Source organism: Halichoerus grypus, chromosome 1 (assembly GCF_964656455.1).
Source record: "Halichoerus grypus chromosome 1, mHalGry1.hap1.1, whole genome shotgun sequence".
In the NCBI taxonomy this organism is placed as follows: Eukaryota; Metazoa; Chordata; class Mammalia; order Carnivora; family Phocidae; genus Halichoerus; species Halichoerus grypus.
Window position 1 is genome coordinate 159,860,537 of NC_135712.1, and position 17,415 is coordinate 159,877,951.

General features: G+C 52.0%; 1 protein-coding gene and 1 long non-coding RNA gene across 3 annotated transcripts in view; one reads left to right on the top strand and one right to left on the bottom strand.

The window, feature by feature from the left end:
• MGLL (monoglyceride lipase) overlaps positions 1-17,415 on the bottom strand; it is a 114,274-nt gene that overhangs the window by 20,706 nt on the left and 76,153 nt on the right. For both annotated transcript variants that reach the window (XM_036078514.2, XM_036078515.2), the window contains 3 exons: positions 12,541-12,677; positions 11,100-11,210; positions 144-233 (listed from right to left, as the gene is read on the bottom strand). In XM_036078514.2, coding sequence (XP_035934407.1) covers positions 144-233; positions 11,100-11,210; positions 12,541-12,677 — 338 coding nt within the window. The remainder of the gene's footprint in view (positions 1-143; positions 234-11,099; positions 11,211-12,540; positions 12,678-17,415) is intronic.
• Positions 2,720-14,618, top strand: LOC144382207 (uncharacterized). The gene is made up of 3 exons (XR_013448678.1): positions 2,720-8,139; positions 13,370-13,528; positions 14,189-14,618. It is a non-coding gene; the product is annotated as an uncharacterized LOC144382207 (long non-coding RNA).

Consider the following 17,415-nt stretch of genomic DNA (forward strand, 5'->3'; position numbering starts at 1 on the left):
GAAGCCACACAGCACCTCATGCATCTTCATGTCCCCATCACTTCACGCAGGGCCTCAGTGAAAGGGTGGGAGACAGCCATGGATGGAACTACCACTCAGTTTCCCACCGGGGCTGGTCCCCCCAGGTTTTCAGAAAGACTCACCTCCGTCTTATTCCGAGAGAGCATGTTGGAGTCAATTGAGCCCAGGGACATGTTTGGCAGGACAAGGTTGAGAACTTTCGCAGCAAAGACCTAGTGGGAAGGGGAAAACAGGGGGTGTGAGTTCAGTGGCATCCACGTCCAGCTCTGCCCACGGGACAGTTTACAATAAATTAAGGAAAGTGACGCCCAAGCTGAACATCAGCCAGGTTCGCTTCCCAAGGCTGAACAGCCCGGGACTCCCCCTGCTCTGATTCAGACAGCCTCTACTTAGTCTGGCTCGGATCTGTGCCGTGGGTGAGCCGGGCGGGAGGTGGGCCACCGTGGCTGACGGCAGGAATGCCATGTCTATTTTTTGCCTGCTCCGGATCCTGTGTGGCTGCCCTCCCTGCAGTCCCTCATCGCTTGTGGTTTGGAATTCTCTGCAGGAGCTGCCCAGCTGAGTTCTTAGGCACAAGTCACTTCTCTGGGGTTCCTAAAAATACACAGCAGGGGGGCACCTGGGTGGCTCAGTCATTAAGCGTCATGATCAGGTCATGATCCCAGGTTCCTGGGATCGAGTCCCACATCGGGCTCCCTCCTGGGCGGGAAGCCTGCTTCTCCCTCTCCCACTTCCCCTGCTTGTGCTCCCTCCCTCGCTGTCTCTCTCTCTGTCAAATAAATAAATAAAATCTTAAAAAAAAAAAAAATACACAGCAGGAACAGAATCACCCAGATCACCTGTGAAATGGGGGAGCTCGGAAGAGCCCAGAGGAGCCTGCTTTGATCGGAAAGAATCTGTGGATTGCCTTGGTTTCTCTTGGAGGGAAACAGAAATAGTCACCAGTCTGATCAGGAGATGTGTGGCAGAGGGAAAGAGACCTGATCTGATCCCTGGCTGTGCAGTCATGAGCACTTGGGCACAAGATCTGAACATAGTGGAGCCTCTGTTTCCTTAGCTGCCAGTGGGGACTTTGGCACTCCCCCTGAGGGCCACTGTGTAAGCTGGCACACAGTAGGTGCTTAATCCATGCTCCTTGAACTTGAGCCCGATGCAGGAACAAGCCTCGCCTCCCCACCCCATCTCTCCGGCAGGATGTGGTGTTTGCCCAGGAACAGTGTGAGCCTGGATCTCACACTTCTGCCTGCAGAGGGGGGCTGTTCTCGTTTCTGCACTGTGCACAGACACTCAGGGGTGAGAGATGCTATTTTACGAGTGGGCTGTGACATGCTGAAATTAGAATCGCATGGAAGATGGTGAGTGGTGAATTCTCGGTCTGTGTGGAAGGCGCACATCACAGAGCTGAGAGGTGATGTCCCCTCGGTACCCTCGGCGGGGGCGAGGCACTAACATCTACCAAATGACAATCTTTGGTGTGTTGCATACAGCTGTAGGTGCCCGGTCTTTTTATCTTGACACAGATGCCGTGAGGTGGGGGTTCATCCTCATTGAACAGACAAGGAAACGGGGCCCAGCCGTGCACCCCGCGGCCAGCTGGGAATGGGGGCAAGGGTCTGGGCAAGACTGCGCTTTCCTCTCATGCCACTGGCCTTGCTTACTCTCTCTCCGTATGAGTGTAAGTGGGGGCCTCCACTTTCCTGTGGATGACCACACACGACGGCCACTGAGGCTCTCTGTGGAGACATTGCTGTATGCCCCCACCAACCCCCTTGGCACTCAGAGCTATAAAATGTCCTGTGTCCTCGGGCTGTACAAACAGGATGTCACCTCACACCACTGTCTCTTGGACAGGGAGATCAGGCCAGGGATCAGGCCAGGGATCAGGCAGAGAAGAAAAAACCGCTTTGCTCCTGAAGGAACACAGGTGCATCAAACCACTCTGAGATCTACACGGCCAGCTCTCCATGCTTCAGGCAAGGATGGGAGCTCCCTGCCTCAAAGACCAGCCTCGCTCCCTGCACCCCAAGCCCTGCGGTCCAAGCCAGCAAACCCCATGCACGTCAACTTGCTGCCGTCGACGTGCCAGGCACCACGCCGAGCCCTGAGCTGACTTGTGACGTCTAGCATAGAAATAGAAGGGAATCCAACTTGGAGCACTGGGGAAGGGCCTGGACTCGGCCACACAGTCTGCGGCCTCATGGGATGGACAGGACCTGTGGGGCGGGATCAAGAGTCAAGGCGGGGTCGTGGGCCAGCCCCACAGACGAGCACAGGACCGGGACAGCTTGGAGTTCAGGCAGCTCTGACAAAGGAAAGGGTTTGGGTGCTTCCAAAGGTCTATGAACTCCAGGAATTGGAGGTTCCTCTGGGAACCTGAGTTGGGATCTGTGCTTTTAAAGGTTAAAGAAAAAGTTTAAATGAAGAGAAAATATAGCAGATGAGGCGCGCATTGCCACACATGGTGGGGAGGTAAAGCGCTGTGCCCCATGGCCCCCACTGGGCTCCGATGGCATCGGGAGCGCGGCCTCTGTGGGACTTGTTTCTTCCAGTGGGACTGGCCCAAGGGCGACATTGTTAGGGAAGAAGTTAATGCGTAGCCCAAAGCTTGCACAATGGGCGTCTAGACCTCTTGCCATCCTCAGTGACTCTTGCCACGGCTCCCTCACCGGGCCTGAGGGCGGACGGTTGACCGTGTGTGGCCCTGCCACGCCTCGGAATCACCAGACACGTTTGGCCTATGTGCCTGTCTGGTCTGGCCCAGTCTGCTTGAGGACACCGCTGTTTTTCTACCCTTCAGTTTCCTACCCATTCCCAGATTAGATGGCCTACGAGCTCCGCAGCCCCGCCGGCCTACAGCGAAGTGAAGGAGGGAGCCCACACAGCATCCATGCCAGAGCCTTAAGCCCACCGCCTGATTCCTTTTTTGCCAACAATTTATGTTTGTGGCCATCACCTGATTCTGCGTGGCCCCAGCCCACAGGGGCAGGCCAGTGGTGAGGAGACAGACTTACCTTCATCTTTGAATCTATGCTCCTGCCATTGGTGCTTCTTAAACCAAAACATTTATGCCCCAAAGTGCCAAGACCCCCATTTCCAGGAGAAGATGCTGACGGTTTAGGTTTGACAAGGACCAGAAAAGGCAGCGCGGTGGCTCGCACCGCCCTTGCTCTGGATTCACAGGGCTGAGGGAGGGGACCAGAGGGCCAGGAAGGACTCCACCTGCTGGAGAGGAGCACTGTCCTCTCTCCGAGAGAACACTTCACTTTCTCTTAACAGAGGAACTTTCTGCAGCTAAAGGAAGCTTTTAGGAAAAGAGTCTTGGAGGAAAAATAAAAGAGGAGGGCCGTTTCTGGAGAAGTATTTCCTTTGTACAAAATGAACAATGCCCGGGGCGCCTGGGTGGCTCAGTCAGTTAAGTGTCTGCCTTCGGCTCAGGTCATGATCCCAGGGTCCTGGGATCGAGCCCTGGGTCGGGCTCCCTGCTCAGTGGGGGGTCTGCTTCTCTCTCTCCCTCTGCCCCTCCCTCTCCTCCCCTTCACCACACTCGTGCTCTCTCTCAAATAAATAAATAAAATCTTAAAAAAAAAACAAAACACAACAAAACAAACAAAAATCCCCAAATGAACAATGGCAGGGTCTGGTCTCTGGAGGAGACTAACCAGTTACGGGCAGATCAGTCGGCAGCCGTGCCTCCCCCTTCCGAGTCCAGTGGGCCAAGCACTGGGGAGACTGCTCCCTCCCACAGCTGCCAAAGGCCTTTTCCCCAAAGAACAAGTAGGAGGAGCCAGGGCAAGGGCACACCGGGCTCAGGACGGGAGGTGGCCGGTGGCGGCCTGGATGTGACTGGCTGTGCGCCCCCCACAAGGACTCACAGGGCAGCAGCTACTCTTGCTCCCGCAAGGGGGCCGGCACTGGTGCGTCCAGGATGGGCGAATGCGCCGAAAAGGACCAGCTCACGACAGGACGACTCCAGTGCCCGAGCAACAAGAGTCAGTGACTCAGTCACCAACACAGATGAGGGGGCAGACCTCCAGGAAGGCAGGCTGAGACGCTGTGGCCTTCTCTCTCTTCAGCCTGGTTGTGCCTCGGCACTCAACTCTGCAGGACGTCACCCCGAGAACAGAAGGGTCTTGGCGCCAAGAGATTGCTAAACCCTGGGTGTGAGTTTGCACCAGGGAGAGTCCGTGGAGAGGCCCGACACACCATTCACGGCACAGGCCCAGGGAGGGAAAATTGTGAGGGAGACTTCTTGACTTCAGGGATTCCCTTGAAGCGACTTGTGGCACCCTGCGTTCCCAGGAAGACAGCACTGTTGTTGGAATCTTCTGGTCCTTCCATCCTGTTAGCACACTGGCGGTGGGCACGGCACCCCCACCCGGCCCTCTGCCTTCCTGATAGTCCGTGGCCTCCCTGCTCTAAGTGTGGTCCTTGGACCAGGAGCACCCGCAGCACCGCAGCTCCTGGGGACTCTGGCCTATTGGATCAAGGGCTGCATTGTCACCGGACCCCAGGGCATTCTTGTGGGCTGTGAAGGTTGATGGGCGGCCATCACAAATGCCTCTTCCCAGGACCCACCCTGAAAGGTTCTGATGGAATTAGTCTGAGATGGGGCCCTGGTGTCAATAGTTTTGTTTTTTTTTAAGCTCCCTGGGTGATTCCAGCGTTCAGTCAGAGTAGAGAAAGTGCTCCTGTCCCATCCTGGTTTGGACAGGGTTGGGGGTGGCACACAGATATCTCTGAAGGGCATGCTGCCCTTTTGAAGGAGCCACGATAAAAGCTGTTTGGACGGCCCTGACCCTCAGCCCTTTTTCTAAAGCTGCATGGTAAGTTTCACACCACATTTCTAACAAGACGCCAACTGGGTAAAGGCAAATCTTTTGATGACAATAATGTGGCTTAAAAAAAAAAAAAAGAATTAGGTGATTAGCCTCTTCCCCACAAAAAAATCCAAGAAGGTTGCAGGGGCAGGATGCTTGGAACAGTTGCAAAAGATACTCCCTTTCCCTGCTGTTCTTTCAGGGGTTGTTTATTCCTTTAGCCTAAAGGCTAACAGGGGAGGAAAGGGTGAGGCAGGGCAAAATGAACTGAGCAGGGGCAGCGGGTTGATTGGTGTGATGCAGAGAGCCAGAAGGGCTGAGAAGGGGGCATGAAGTAAGGAAGGGCCATGTAGTAAGGAAAGAGCGGGGCTGGAAAGGGCCTGACAGAGCCCACACCCTGAGGATCCATTCTGTTCAGGCTCCTAGGTGGCTGCCGCTGTGTCCCACCATGATCCCCACCAGCCGGGAGAGCCCCCTATCTACTTCCAAGGGAAGGTAAAAGAAGCCAGCAGAGGTGCCAGGGAGGGGTGCTGCTCACCCATAAAGAAGTTGGAATCGAAGAGAATAACCTCGTTGCCAGTTCCCTCAGTCTCTTCGGATAATCCTGCAGGAGTGTGGAGAGAGCCTCGGGTCCAGCTCCGGGAAGGGGCAACCCCGGACAGCCCCCCTTGATGTGTGATCTCCCCCCCAAATCATGACCCCCTCAGGCTAAGTCAGGTTTGTGCCACCCAGTGGTGCTGACTCAGCAGGGACCCCAGGTCTTACCACTGGAGGATAATTTGGGGGCAAAGACCTACAGCTAATGGGCCCAAAGTTGCCAGCCCCCAGCCCCCAGCCCCAGAAAGAGAAGACTGAGAGCCAGGCAAATTTGGATTCAAACTCTGGTTCTGAATCACCAAGAAGGTCTATGGTCCTCAGTTTCTTCATCTCTCAAACGGGGACAATGAAACAGACCTCGAAGCGTTGCTGGGAGGTTACCTGAGACCTGGTTCCCAGAGAGCTCCTCCCTAACTGCCCTTCTGGCTTCTGGCCCCAGGAGAAACTCAAAAATACTCCTTGGCTGACTGAAGAGAGAGCACCTGCTGATGTTTTTCAGAGTGAAGGTTTCAGGAAAAGTGTGACCTGCAGCTTTGCAACAAACGTCACGGTCACAGCCAGAACCCCAAACTATTGCACCCCCCAAAAAGGACAACTCTCCCAGAAGTGAGGCCCACCTCCCCATGAGCAAGGGACTAGAGTGTGTCACCGGCCCTTGACATGCCCTTGGGGCGTTCCTGGATGAAGTGCGGCGCCCATCACTTTAAATACTAGTGACTTGCACAAATGCCTCTATTGATCCAAAAGGTTTTAATGGCTCCCTAAGATCATTTTTAAGCCTCTGCCACTGAAAGACTTGACATGAGGGAGGGAATTATAATCGCTATCTTCAAAAGTGGCTCCGGCAAGCTGACTTGTGCAAAAGAGGGCCAGAACGCCAGGCCTTCTGTGAGGGTGACATCCGTGCAAGGGTCAGCCCAGAATTTGTTGGGTGGCGGAGGAATGCACCCTCAGGCCAGCTGGGACTAGAAAGTGCCTTGTGCCTTTCCCGTAAGCAGAGCTGGGGAGGAGGCAGCCGGTGCTCCCTGCTGTCTGCCCCGTGCCTGACGCATCGCAGGGGCTCCCCAAAGATGTGTTGGAGAGACGACTCGTTCCTTGAATGCCAAGCGTCTAGAAGTCTGAACCCCCCAGCTCCGATGGCGCAGGCAGCTGCAGGACAGAGGTAACACCCCCCCCCCACCCCCGCCCCAGGCACATCAGAGCTGCCAGATTCACGGGCCAGTTCAGGACGGTAGTTTAAGTCCTGGTCCCTGATTCTAACTTTACAGCAAGTGTGAAAGAGTGGCAATTTCCCCTGCTGCCTCCTGTTTCCCCTCCGCCCCCAGCCCCCAGATTGTCCCCAGGGCCTTCTGGAGCCCAGTGACTACAAACAGATGAGAATGCGCTCAAGTCAAGCGAAGCTGACGGCAGGCATGCTTTGGGGTGAAAGGGAGCATCCTGCCTTGCTCGCCGGCCAGGGCTGGGGCACAAGCTGACCTTGAGCAAGACAATTGGCCTCATGTTCTCTTCTGTGAATTGGGAATGACTTTCTCTCCTTACTGGGTGGTGGCGGAAAGGAACTGAGACGGGGAGGGTCATGCACCGAGGGCCAGGTTGATGGGGAGGGGAAGCATCTGGAAGTGCTGGGCGGGCTCCTGCATCCCTGACCCTGGATCCCAGGGGACAACCTCCAGGCAAGGGGCAAAGAAGATCATTTAGAAGATTACCCTCCTGGCAGGCTGAGCCCCTGCCCTGACCCCAGGCACTGCCCAGGGGGAATTCGGGTGTTCCTCATCACCCCTGCCTGGAAAAGTGAGTGGCTCTGCAACCTGTCCCCAGTCCTGCATGCTAGGCCAGGGCAAGGCCAAGTGAGGACACCCAAGTCTAACTCACACATCCTACTAGCTGGGCAGCCAAGGGTTTCGCCTCTGTTCCCCGGGAATGACTCTAGCCCTGCTGCCCGCAGGGTGTGGGACATGGAGATAATCCCCAGGAAATGGCCTCATAAGCAGCTGAGGCTGGTTCTGATACACTGGATACTGTTTCCAAATCTCTCCTGCTGTCCCTTCCCTTGTGCAATCACATTTTAATTACACAGACAGTGTTTTGGGGGCCAGAAGCCTCTGTCCTCCTTGTCTATTCTCCAGGCTAAATATACCCCAGCTTGTTGAAAAAAGAGCATGGAGGTAAGACCAGATGTGCGCAGGTCTGGCAGGGTGTGTGTGGGGCGGTGCGGTCTGGCAGGGGGATCGGTGTTCCCACATTCCAGGGGGTGGGGGCTGTCCCCTTCCACGTGCCTGTCTATACTCAAAGACTCGGGTGCCTCATTGCTGCCCACTTTGATAATTTGGGGAATCTCTCCAGCAGGAGTTTGTTGCCATGAAACAAATCGTTGGTACAGTCCACGGGCTGAGCTCCGGGAGAGGAGGCACGAGGCCAGGACTTGGCTTTGTGCTCTGTCACTTGGCCCCGGGAAGGCCCCCTCCTCCACCTCCACTCTCTCAGGTGGGGTTGGTCTCTGGGAAGCCGTCCATCTCAGAGGTCTGTCACGGAGACCTCACCTAATCCAGGACCTATCCTGAACTATTCCTGTTAATCCTGATGGGATGAACTATTCCTGATAATCCTGAAGGAGCCACAAGAGTAAAACAGCCAAATTAAAGCCAAACGCACAAAAACGAACAAGCCAGCCAAAAGAACAAGGCCAGCGGAAAGCACAGAGAAGGTACTCTCATTTGTATAAAACACAGGAACGAATGGAGCGTGCCCATGCGTCCCAGTGGATGGAGACTCGGGCCCCGCCTCCACTGGGCAGAGAGACTGCCTGCTGTCTATCCCCTCTTCATCTTTCAGAGTTTGAACGCTGCGAATGTACTATTCTAATGATGTTTAAATTTTACACAAGGTTCTATGAGACACTTTCAGGAAGGCTGTCACGCGAGACTAGATGTGCGCAGGGTAATCAAGTCACCCGGGGGCGGGGAGGCAAATGAATCAGAGACTCTGTCAGTCAAAATCGCCCAAGATCCAGGGGCAGCAACAGATTTCATGGTGGGGAGGATGTGTCCTCAGGTCTGGGGGCAACAGGAAATCCAATCTGTCTTGGTTAACAAGAGGAGACCAGCACCCCCAGGGACGGCTGGTTCCTGATTTGACAAGGTGATCTATTAGCGCAGGGCTCCGGGAGGTCACGCTGGCAGCCTCGCCTGCAAGTTCCACCTCTGCTAGCGACTCTGAGGCGGAGCCTTGTGGCCCAGCTCTGGGCCCTGTCGCCATGACCCCCTTGTGCATTTTATCTGGAAAGCCCCACGGTCGCTGGCTGGTCTCTAACGGAGAATGCCCATGGCAGAAAATACCTATTTTCTTCTGTGGGGAAACATCCTAGATGGAGAGCAGACAGCCCTGGATTCAGATCAATCACTCAAGTTGTGTGATCCTGGCGAGTCACTCGCCCTGAGCAAGCCTCAGTGCTCCCATTCACAAAACAAGGGCACAGCCTCTCCCGAGGGCGATAACACACAGGAAAGCTGGGCACATGCTTGGCGCTCACTGAACTGAGTAAATCTTCCTGAATCAGAGCACATGGGTGCCATGAGAATTCCCCTCTCCGCTGTGACCCTGGTCTTGCTTGTTCTACTTGGAAAAGAACCCTCGATTTGAGTGATTTGGCCTCATGCTATATAATCACAGTCATGATGGGAGCCGTCCAGGAGGTCACGCAACCTCTTGCACATGTCAATGACTATGAAGTAGCCCGTCTGTGCATTACCTGTGGTTCTGGAAATTACCTTCATTTCTTTCCATGGCATAGGCAGGGGGGCTTCTGCCTCCACTGCTGTCCTCCCACACAGCCCTGAAATTTACTAATGACAGTTGATTTCAACAAGTCAGTGGTGATTTGCCTTCAAATGGGGTAAAATTCAAAGATGCTAGTATCTCTATGCTTCTGCAAATTAAGTAAATCATTGTTCTCTGGTTAAACTATCAGGTACTTCCAGGTTTCTCTCTTGCTCAGCCTGTCTCCATTTCAAATTGGTGACATCTCTCTATCTAAAGGAAAGCCTCTACACAGGACCTGCCAACCCATCTCTGGTGTGGGCTGGAGGAAACACTTCGAAGACATTTTTATAAGGTTTCGTTCCCTGTCCTATGCTCCCCTATTTGGGTCCTCAGGAGAATACTGGAAGCATCAGAGCTAAGGCAATTATTTAAATGTCCTGCTGTCGTTTGACGGTGAGGCCAGGGAAAGGGGGATAAGCCGTGGGCTGATGGCTACCCAGTTCCCCATGGCCCCATGACCCCCACCTCACCCTTTGAGTCCTTTGAGAGTCCTGACAACTGGCTCAGACAGCAGCCCCACCTGGCATTGGCATAAGATTAACCTTTCCCTGGGGATCCATGGGGTTGGAATTCTCCACTCTCATTCAGTTATGCACTCTCTTAAACCCCATGCCCCTAAAGGATGGGTCCATAACATTCACAACCCACGTTCACAACAAGCAGTCCTGTGATGCCATGCTTTCATCTCCTTTCTCAGAGAGAAAGCACCTGTTCTGCTCCTAGGTAGTACAGCTGACCCTTGAACAATTCGAGGGCTAGGGGTGCCGAACCCCCGCCCAGTTGAAAACCATATATAACGTTGACTCCCCCCCCAAACCCAACTACTAATAGCCTACTGTTGACTGGAAACCTTACTGAGAATATAAACAGTTGGTTAACACATATTTTGTTTGTTGTACGTATCATACATTATATTCTTACGATAAAATAAACTAAAGAAATACTGTTATTAAGAAAATCATAAGGAGGGGCGCCTTGGGTGGCTCAGTCAGTTAAGTGTCTGCCTTCGGCTCAGGTCATGATCTCAGGGTCCTGGGATCCAGCCCTGCATCAGACTTCCTGCTCAGCGGGGAGCCTGCTTCTCCCTCTCCCTCTGCCCCTCCCCCCTGCTTGTGCGCGTGCTCTCTCTCTGTCAAATAAATAAAATCATTAAAAAAAAAGAGAAAGAAAATCATAAGGAAGAGAAAATATATTTACAGCACTATGAAATCCATGTATAAGTAGGCTCATTGTAGTTCATACCTGTGCTCATTCGCCGTGTCCAAGGAGCTCGAAGTCCCAGAGCCAAGAGAATGGACACGCATGCTACTGCCTACCAGTATAACCGGGACAACAAAATGATGGCTAAAACAAGGGGATCCATCCCTAGAGTCAGAGGGAAAAGTGCTCTGGGCCAGAGCAGAGCAGAGCTGCCGTGAGTTCGCCCCTATGTCACCGTTAGAAATTGCCTGCAGTTCCACTCCCTGGGCACTTTTGGTTCAAGTTGGCAAACATTCAATGAAAATCAGCCCAAGCCCTGAACACAGATTGTTAACAAAGGTTATTTTGCTGGATTCCTAACCCGTGTCACCTTTTCCCTGTTTAACCTTCACCAATAAAACATGCACAGACAGGAAATCATTCTTCTTTCATCTCTAAGGAACAAAACACACCTGACTTTAGAAATTATGGAACCCCAGTGGCAACAATGTTTGATATTTGTCCAAACCTTCACACAGTAATGCATGGAAGTCCAAAAACGGACTTTGACCCTTTCCCCCAGACTCTAGCTATAAAAGGACGTCCTGGTGGACGCCCCAGGTCCCAGGCACTGCAGGACTCGCCCAGAACCGGAAGTCCGTTTACCTTGAAAGTTGTTGCAGACTCAGGACTGGCAAGAACCAAAGGCGAAATGAGGACCATGCCAGAGAAGTGGCTTGGCCTCTCCACGGCCGTGAGGATGGCGATGGCACCTCCCTGCAAAGCAAAAACAGGCCAGGGTTGCTGGGTGCCGGCTTCCGCCAGCACACGTATTTCTAATAGGCACCATCAACGCACTCCTCCGAGCTGCAGGCCTGGCCCGGAGCCCTGGGGAGGTCTACCTTGGAATAGACACCATGGAATGTTGGATAAACTGGATCTGCAATTATTTTATTACACATGTTTTTTTTTTTCCTCTGGGTTTTCCAAGAGCAAACATTTCAGAGAGATATAAATAAGGTTCCTGCTTGTGGGCTGCAAGTTAAACAACACATTCCTACTTCATTTCAAGCCAAAAGCTGGCAGACCCCCAATGCATCCATTCCGTCAGCCTTAATATGAGATTTTTGTTTTTGTAATCGGATTATAAGAAGAGATCACTCTACTTTTTTTTTTTTTTTCCCCCTGGTTCGGTCAATGTCCCAGAAATTTCGGTTCCAAGAAAAATACTTAGCGAGCATGGATGGTGCTAGAAGCATGAGGCCTTGATTGGGGGCCTGAAGCTGAGGGTAGTTGGAAGCCGGTGTTGAAATCACAAAGGCTTACAGAGGCCGGGCAGGTAAGAGAAACACAGGAAGCAAGACAGGCTGCGATAAAGGGGGCGGAAGCCCTGCCCCAGAGTGAAAAGTCCCCCGCTGCACCCCACCTTCACATTTCATCAGTTCAAAATTCTCTGCCAGCCAACCTGTCAGGCTGTCCGGGGGTAGATGTGCCACCAATTTGCAGGTGGAGGATTTAAAGATTATACTTGGTTGATTCTTAGGATATCGTATACATTTAAAAGGTGGAAAAGATTTTGAATGACTTTTAAGGAATTGTTTCCCTGGGAGAGACTGTACCCCAGTTCCCATTTGTACTGTACAAGTGGGAGCAAGCACCCAGGGTTTGGGCACTTTCCCTGGGCTTCTCGCTGACTGAAAGCCATCCCCACTCTGAGAAATGGCTCTGCAGGGAGAAGTGCCCTTGGGAGCCTCACTATGAAATGGCACCGAGGGGCTAACAGAGCTTAAAAAAAAAGATTGGTTTCCTAAGAGGCCCGGCACCAAAGGTCCTCAGGAAGGACAGGCAGGCAGCCTCCTGGCACCTTGGGCCCCGACGGGAAGTCCCCTCTGGGACTGTCTCCAGGACGCTGAACCTGGCTTGTCCCGAGCACTAAACTGCCCGGGAGCTCCAAGTACAGGGCACGCAGAGGGGGGTGTGTCAGCAAGGCAGAGAGCGGATGGGGTGGGGAGCCCCTCTCCTTCATCACGGGGTTCTCACGCCTCCTACCCACAGTGAGGCTGGGGACCGGGCTTGATTTGGGCGGGGTCTTCGGTGGTCTACTTACCATGGAGTGGCCCAGAAGGAAGACAGGAAGCCCTGGGTAGTTTTTCTGCATGGTATCCACGTGCTGTAACACGTCCCTGATGAAAACTTGGAAGTCAGACACTACCATCCTGTCTCCTTCGCTCTGTCCGTGGCCAACTGCAAGGGATGGGAGATGAGAGACCCGCAGTTACCGGGAGGCCGTCTGCTGCGCAAGCTCAGTGGTTTCCCCGCCGCAGTTACCCGCCACTCTTGACTGAGGACCCGAATGTATCATCCCATGGAATCCTCTCTTTCCAACCACTGTCCCTCGTGGGAATTCTCTTCCCGTTTTACAGCTTCGGAAGTCGAAGCACTGACCGGTTAAGGAGCTTGCCCAAGACCACACAGCCGGGAAGTGATAAGCCAGGATGTAAACGTTGCAAAGCCTGTCCACGCAGCCAGGATGCTTTCCTTGTGGCTGTTTCCAAGGAAGAAAGGACAGGTGCACAGAGTCTCACCAGGCTGATTTTCTACCAAGTGGCCGGGAGTGAAATTGATGGGACTCAGAATTTTCTTGGGGTTTTCTCAGCTCCTTAATCCTCATGGTTGTGTTTCTTTTGTTTGTTTGTTTGGGTTTTTTTGGGGTTTTTTTTTTTGCCTTTCACCAGGTACAGTGTTGCATCCTGTCACCTCACTTTACAGCTTTCAGTGATGACAATCTGACAAACACACAATGAGATAAAATAGTCAAGTGTGTTTGCCAGAAGTCTCAACGAAGCTGTGATAAAACTAGGTCACAGCGTATTCCTCCTGGATTTTATGATCTGTTGCATTTCTGTGCTGTTCATTTCCCCTTGTTCTTTTCTTAGGGTCTCTCCACGTTTTCCCTTTCTGAAGGACATCAGTCGCTATAGAAACAGTGTGCTGGCGGCTGCAGCTTCCTTATTCAGGCTGCAAGCAGCTCACGCGACTGTCTGAAAATCACAAAAAAGAAAGAGCTCCCAGAGAAGAGGGGCCACGCAGCCAGGGTATCTGCCCAAACTCTTCCTGCCCCCTCTGCGGTGTGGGGGGGTGGGGGGGGCAGATGTCAAGGGAATAATGATGGCAACACTCATTTCACAGATAGAAAGGGTAAGGATTTACTGCCTAGAACTGACAGGCTGCCCGCACCTCAAATTCAGGTCGTTGGGCAGAGGGCAAGCTCCAGTTCCCTACTGTCCTGCTGCCCACCATGCGCCCCGCCCCCGCCCTGCCACCTCTCTGACCGTCACATGGTGCCCAGTGCCCACCAGCTGTCACCTTCTCAATGGCACCCTCTGCTCCCTCGACCCCTGAGGGTTTTTTTCCCTCCTTAAATTTATTTTTATTTTTCTATTGTGGTAAAATATACATAACACCAAATTTACCATCTCAACTACTTTTTAGCATACAGTTCAGTGGGCTTGAGTACATTCACGGTGCTGTGCTGCTATCACCACCATCCACGTCCAGAACTCCCCCGAACTGAAACTCCATACTCCTTGTTATGGTCTGAATTGTGTCCCCCACTACCCCCAAATTCTTGAAGTCCGAGACCCCTGTAGCTCAGAATGGGACTGCATTTGGAGATAGGGCCCTCAAAGAGGTGATTTAATTAGAATGAGGCCATTCTGGTGGGTCTTAACCCTATCCCACTGCTGTCCTTATAGGCGGAGGAGCTTAGGACACAGGAATATCAAGGGCATGCGCACAGGGGAAAGACCATGTGAGGACACATAGGGTAGCCATTTGCAAGCCAAGGAGAGAGGACTCGGAAGAAACCAGCCCTGCCGAAACCTCAATCTTGGGCTTCCAGCCTCCAGGTGTTCGAGAAAATAAATGTCTGTTGTTCAAGCTGCCCCATCTATGGTGCTTTGTCATGGCAGCTAGAGCGGACTGATACACCCATTCCACAATAATTCCCAGTTCTCCCTGCCCCCTATCCTTAGAATATAGTTCAGTAATGATATGCCAGAGTCTTGTGTTTAAATTTCAAGTTATTGCAGATATGTCATAATTATTTCCTCTGTGTGCTTATGTTACTAATTTGATATATAATTAGATTTATTAATTTCAAAATAAATTTGTTTCCAGCTATAAGTTTTGGTTTTCAATTTTCTTTTCTGAATGGATACACATTGACCTGGTATAACAGTTAGAAATTTATAAAAAGATTCATCCAATGAAGTCTTCTTTTTTTTTTTTTTAAAGATTTTATTTATTTATTTGACAGAGAGAGACACAGCGAGAGAGGGAACACAAGCAGGGGGAGTGGGAGAGGGAGAAGCAGGCTTCCTGCTGAGCAGGGAGCCCGACGTGGGGCTTGATCCCAGCACCCTGGGATCATGACCTGAGCCGAAGGCAGATGCCTAATGACTGAGCCACCCAGGCACCCCTGAAGTCTTACTTCTATGCCCACCTACTCTACCTCTCCTCTCTTGCTCCCTATGGTTAACCATTTTAATTATTTTCTGGTTTTCTCTCGAAGCATTTCTTTTTTGCAAAAATACGTTGCAATGCGTGGTATCCCTTTGCATGAATGAATGGAAGTTTCTGCAAGCAGTGTCTCGTTGAAAATTGTGTGCTAGCCAATCTCTTGTTTATTAAATAGCTGGCTATAATAAATAGCCTGGGGGTGTTCTAATTCACCTTGGTGAAGGGGTGCCCTCGGGGTATATGTCTAGATGCCGATTGCTTGGTTGAAAGGTACGTGCCCGTGTCACTTAGGTAGTTTCTGCCAAATTCCCCTCCACGTGGGATATCCGGTCTTGACTTGATCACCCAGGTATGGGAGAAGGCCGTCTCTCTCAGCCTTACCAACAAAGCGTGTCGACTGGCGTTTGGGTTTTTACCCATAAGACAGGGGAGAAAGTATAATTTGAACATCTCATTCTTCAAGACCCAGCTGTATTTCTTCTGTGGTGAACTGAGAATTCATGTTTTTGCTTATTTTTTTCTGTCTTGCATTTTGTCTTGATATTTAAGAGCTTCTTCTATATTAGTTGGTCTTTTGTCCTTTAACTTCATTTATGTTGTGTTTAGCTGTGCAGGCGATTCTTATTTTTAAATAGCCAAATAAAAAAAAAATAGCCAAATAATAAATCCTTTCTTTTTATGGCTTCTGAATTTTGATTCTTGGTTATAAAGGCTTTCTCCACTTCAGGGTTCTAAAGGGTGTCGTCAGTCATACGTTGTGAGTTCTTGTATGGTTTCATTTCTTTTTTTGTGGTAACATGTACATAACCCAAAACTATATGCATCGCTTCGAAGCGTCCAGCTCAGTGGCCTGAAGGACACTGACAATATTGTGCAACCATCACTTCTATTGAGTTGCAAAATGAAGATGGGTCTTAATTGTCTTAACAAAAGTCCTGAAAAAGTCCTTCATTACTTCACTGAATTGTGAGGTCATCCTTGTCATATGCGACAGTTCCCATTTTCACTCGAATCTAGTCTATTTCTGGATTTCTGCTCAGTCCGCTTATTTGGGAGTTAGCTCCTGTTATTAAGCATTACAGTATCTGCCTATCCTTTCTACGGATTACGTGCAGGAGGCCCCGGGCACTCCCCCAGCTCGCCCTCGTTCCTGTCCGTGGCTCCCATGCTCTGGCTCTCCTGCAAGTGTAGATGTCTCCTAGCTACACAGTCTCTGGCTCCTGGCTCTTTCCAGAGCTGCAGATCCGTCTTGCCAGCCCCTTGTCCAAAAGATTCCCGATTGTCCCGTGGCTCCTAAAACTGCTTGCAGACCGGCTCTCCTCCTGGCTTCCACATGGTGCTCCATGGCCCCATCGTCTTTCCACATCATTCAGGCCCAAACAGCACTGTTGTCTTTGACTTTAATTCTGTCCCTACAGCTAGCTAATCCCCGATTCCTTCTGGATTTCCAGAGGCACAGCCTCCTGAATCGGTCGCTTGCGCGGGGGAGGGGGAGGCCCCTTCTGGGTTTCACCAGCCACGGCCTCCTGACTAGCCTCCCTGCCCGCCGCAAGCTCTCCCAGCTCTAACCAGCTCTGCACTGCCCTGCTCTGCTTCTGGAAGCTGCTCTGATCCTGCAGTGGCCAGACGTCCCCCACTTTCCAGAACTCGGTCTGCACATTCCAGCCCAGGATTCGGGGCCTCCACTAAAGGTTCCAACACGTCCCTCTGCCTCGAGAGAAACATTCCTATAGCCCCACTGATACCCCCCTGCTCACTGTTCCTCAGAGCACACCCATACCTCCTGCCTCGCGCCTCTCAGGGAACAGCCAGCCCCTCTGCGGCGGAGCCCTCACTCCTGCGCCAGGCCAGGAGCAAAACCCTTTTAAGACCAGGCACCAATCCTATCACTTCCATGAAGTCAGCTGTGATCCCCTGGAAGCAGGTGTGATTTTTCCCTTCCCCCAAAGCACTGCTCGTCTTTGTCACACGTGAGTTGATGAGACTTTCCCTTCTTTCTCTCCTCCAGCACCATCCCTCCCCCATGCCCTGAGGGTCCCTGGAGCCAGGGTGACAGACAAAAGCTTCGATGAGTGCCCCCCCCCCCCCCACTGTACTGTGCGGTGGAGGATTCTAAGGCGAGTCTGGCTGGACTGGGCAGAAGAGAGTGCTGTGCGTGATTAGTGATGTCTGCTATGGACACGAACTAAGGAGGAAGTTCAGCGTGCATGTACCCCATATTCACCAGGCTGTCCTGGCGAGCAAGGATCCCATTTTACTCATCTGCACTTGCCTCAGGGCTCTGTGCACAGACCTGGCAGAGGGTAGGTGCTTGATTAATGCCTGTTGAAATGAATTGTAGGCAGTATTTCCATAATGGCCACGCATCAAAGAGATTTAACTCCAGGACTCCGGCTACAGTGGATGTGATACATTTCCTTTCCCACCATGTAGACGGAGCCTACTGAGCAACAGTTTGCAC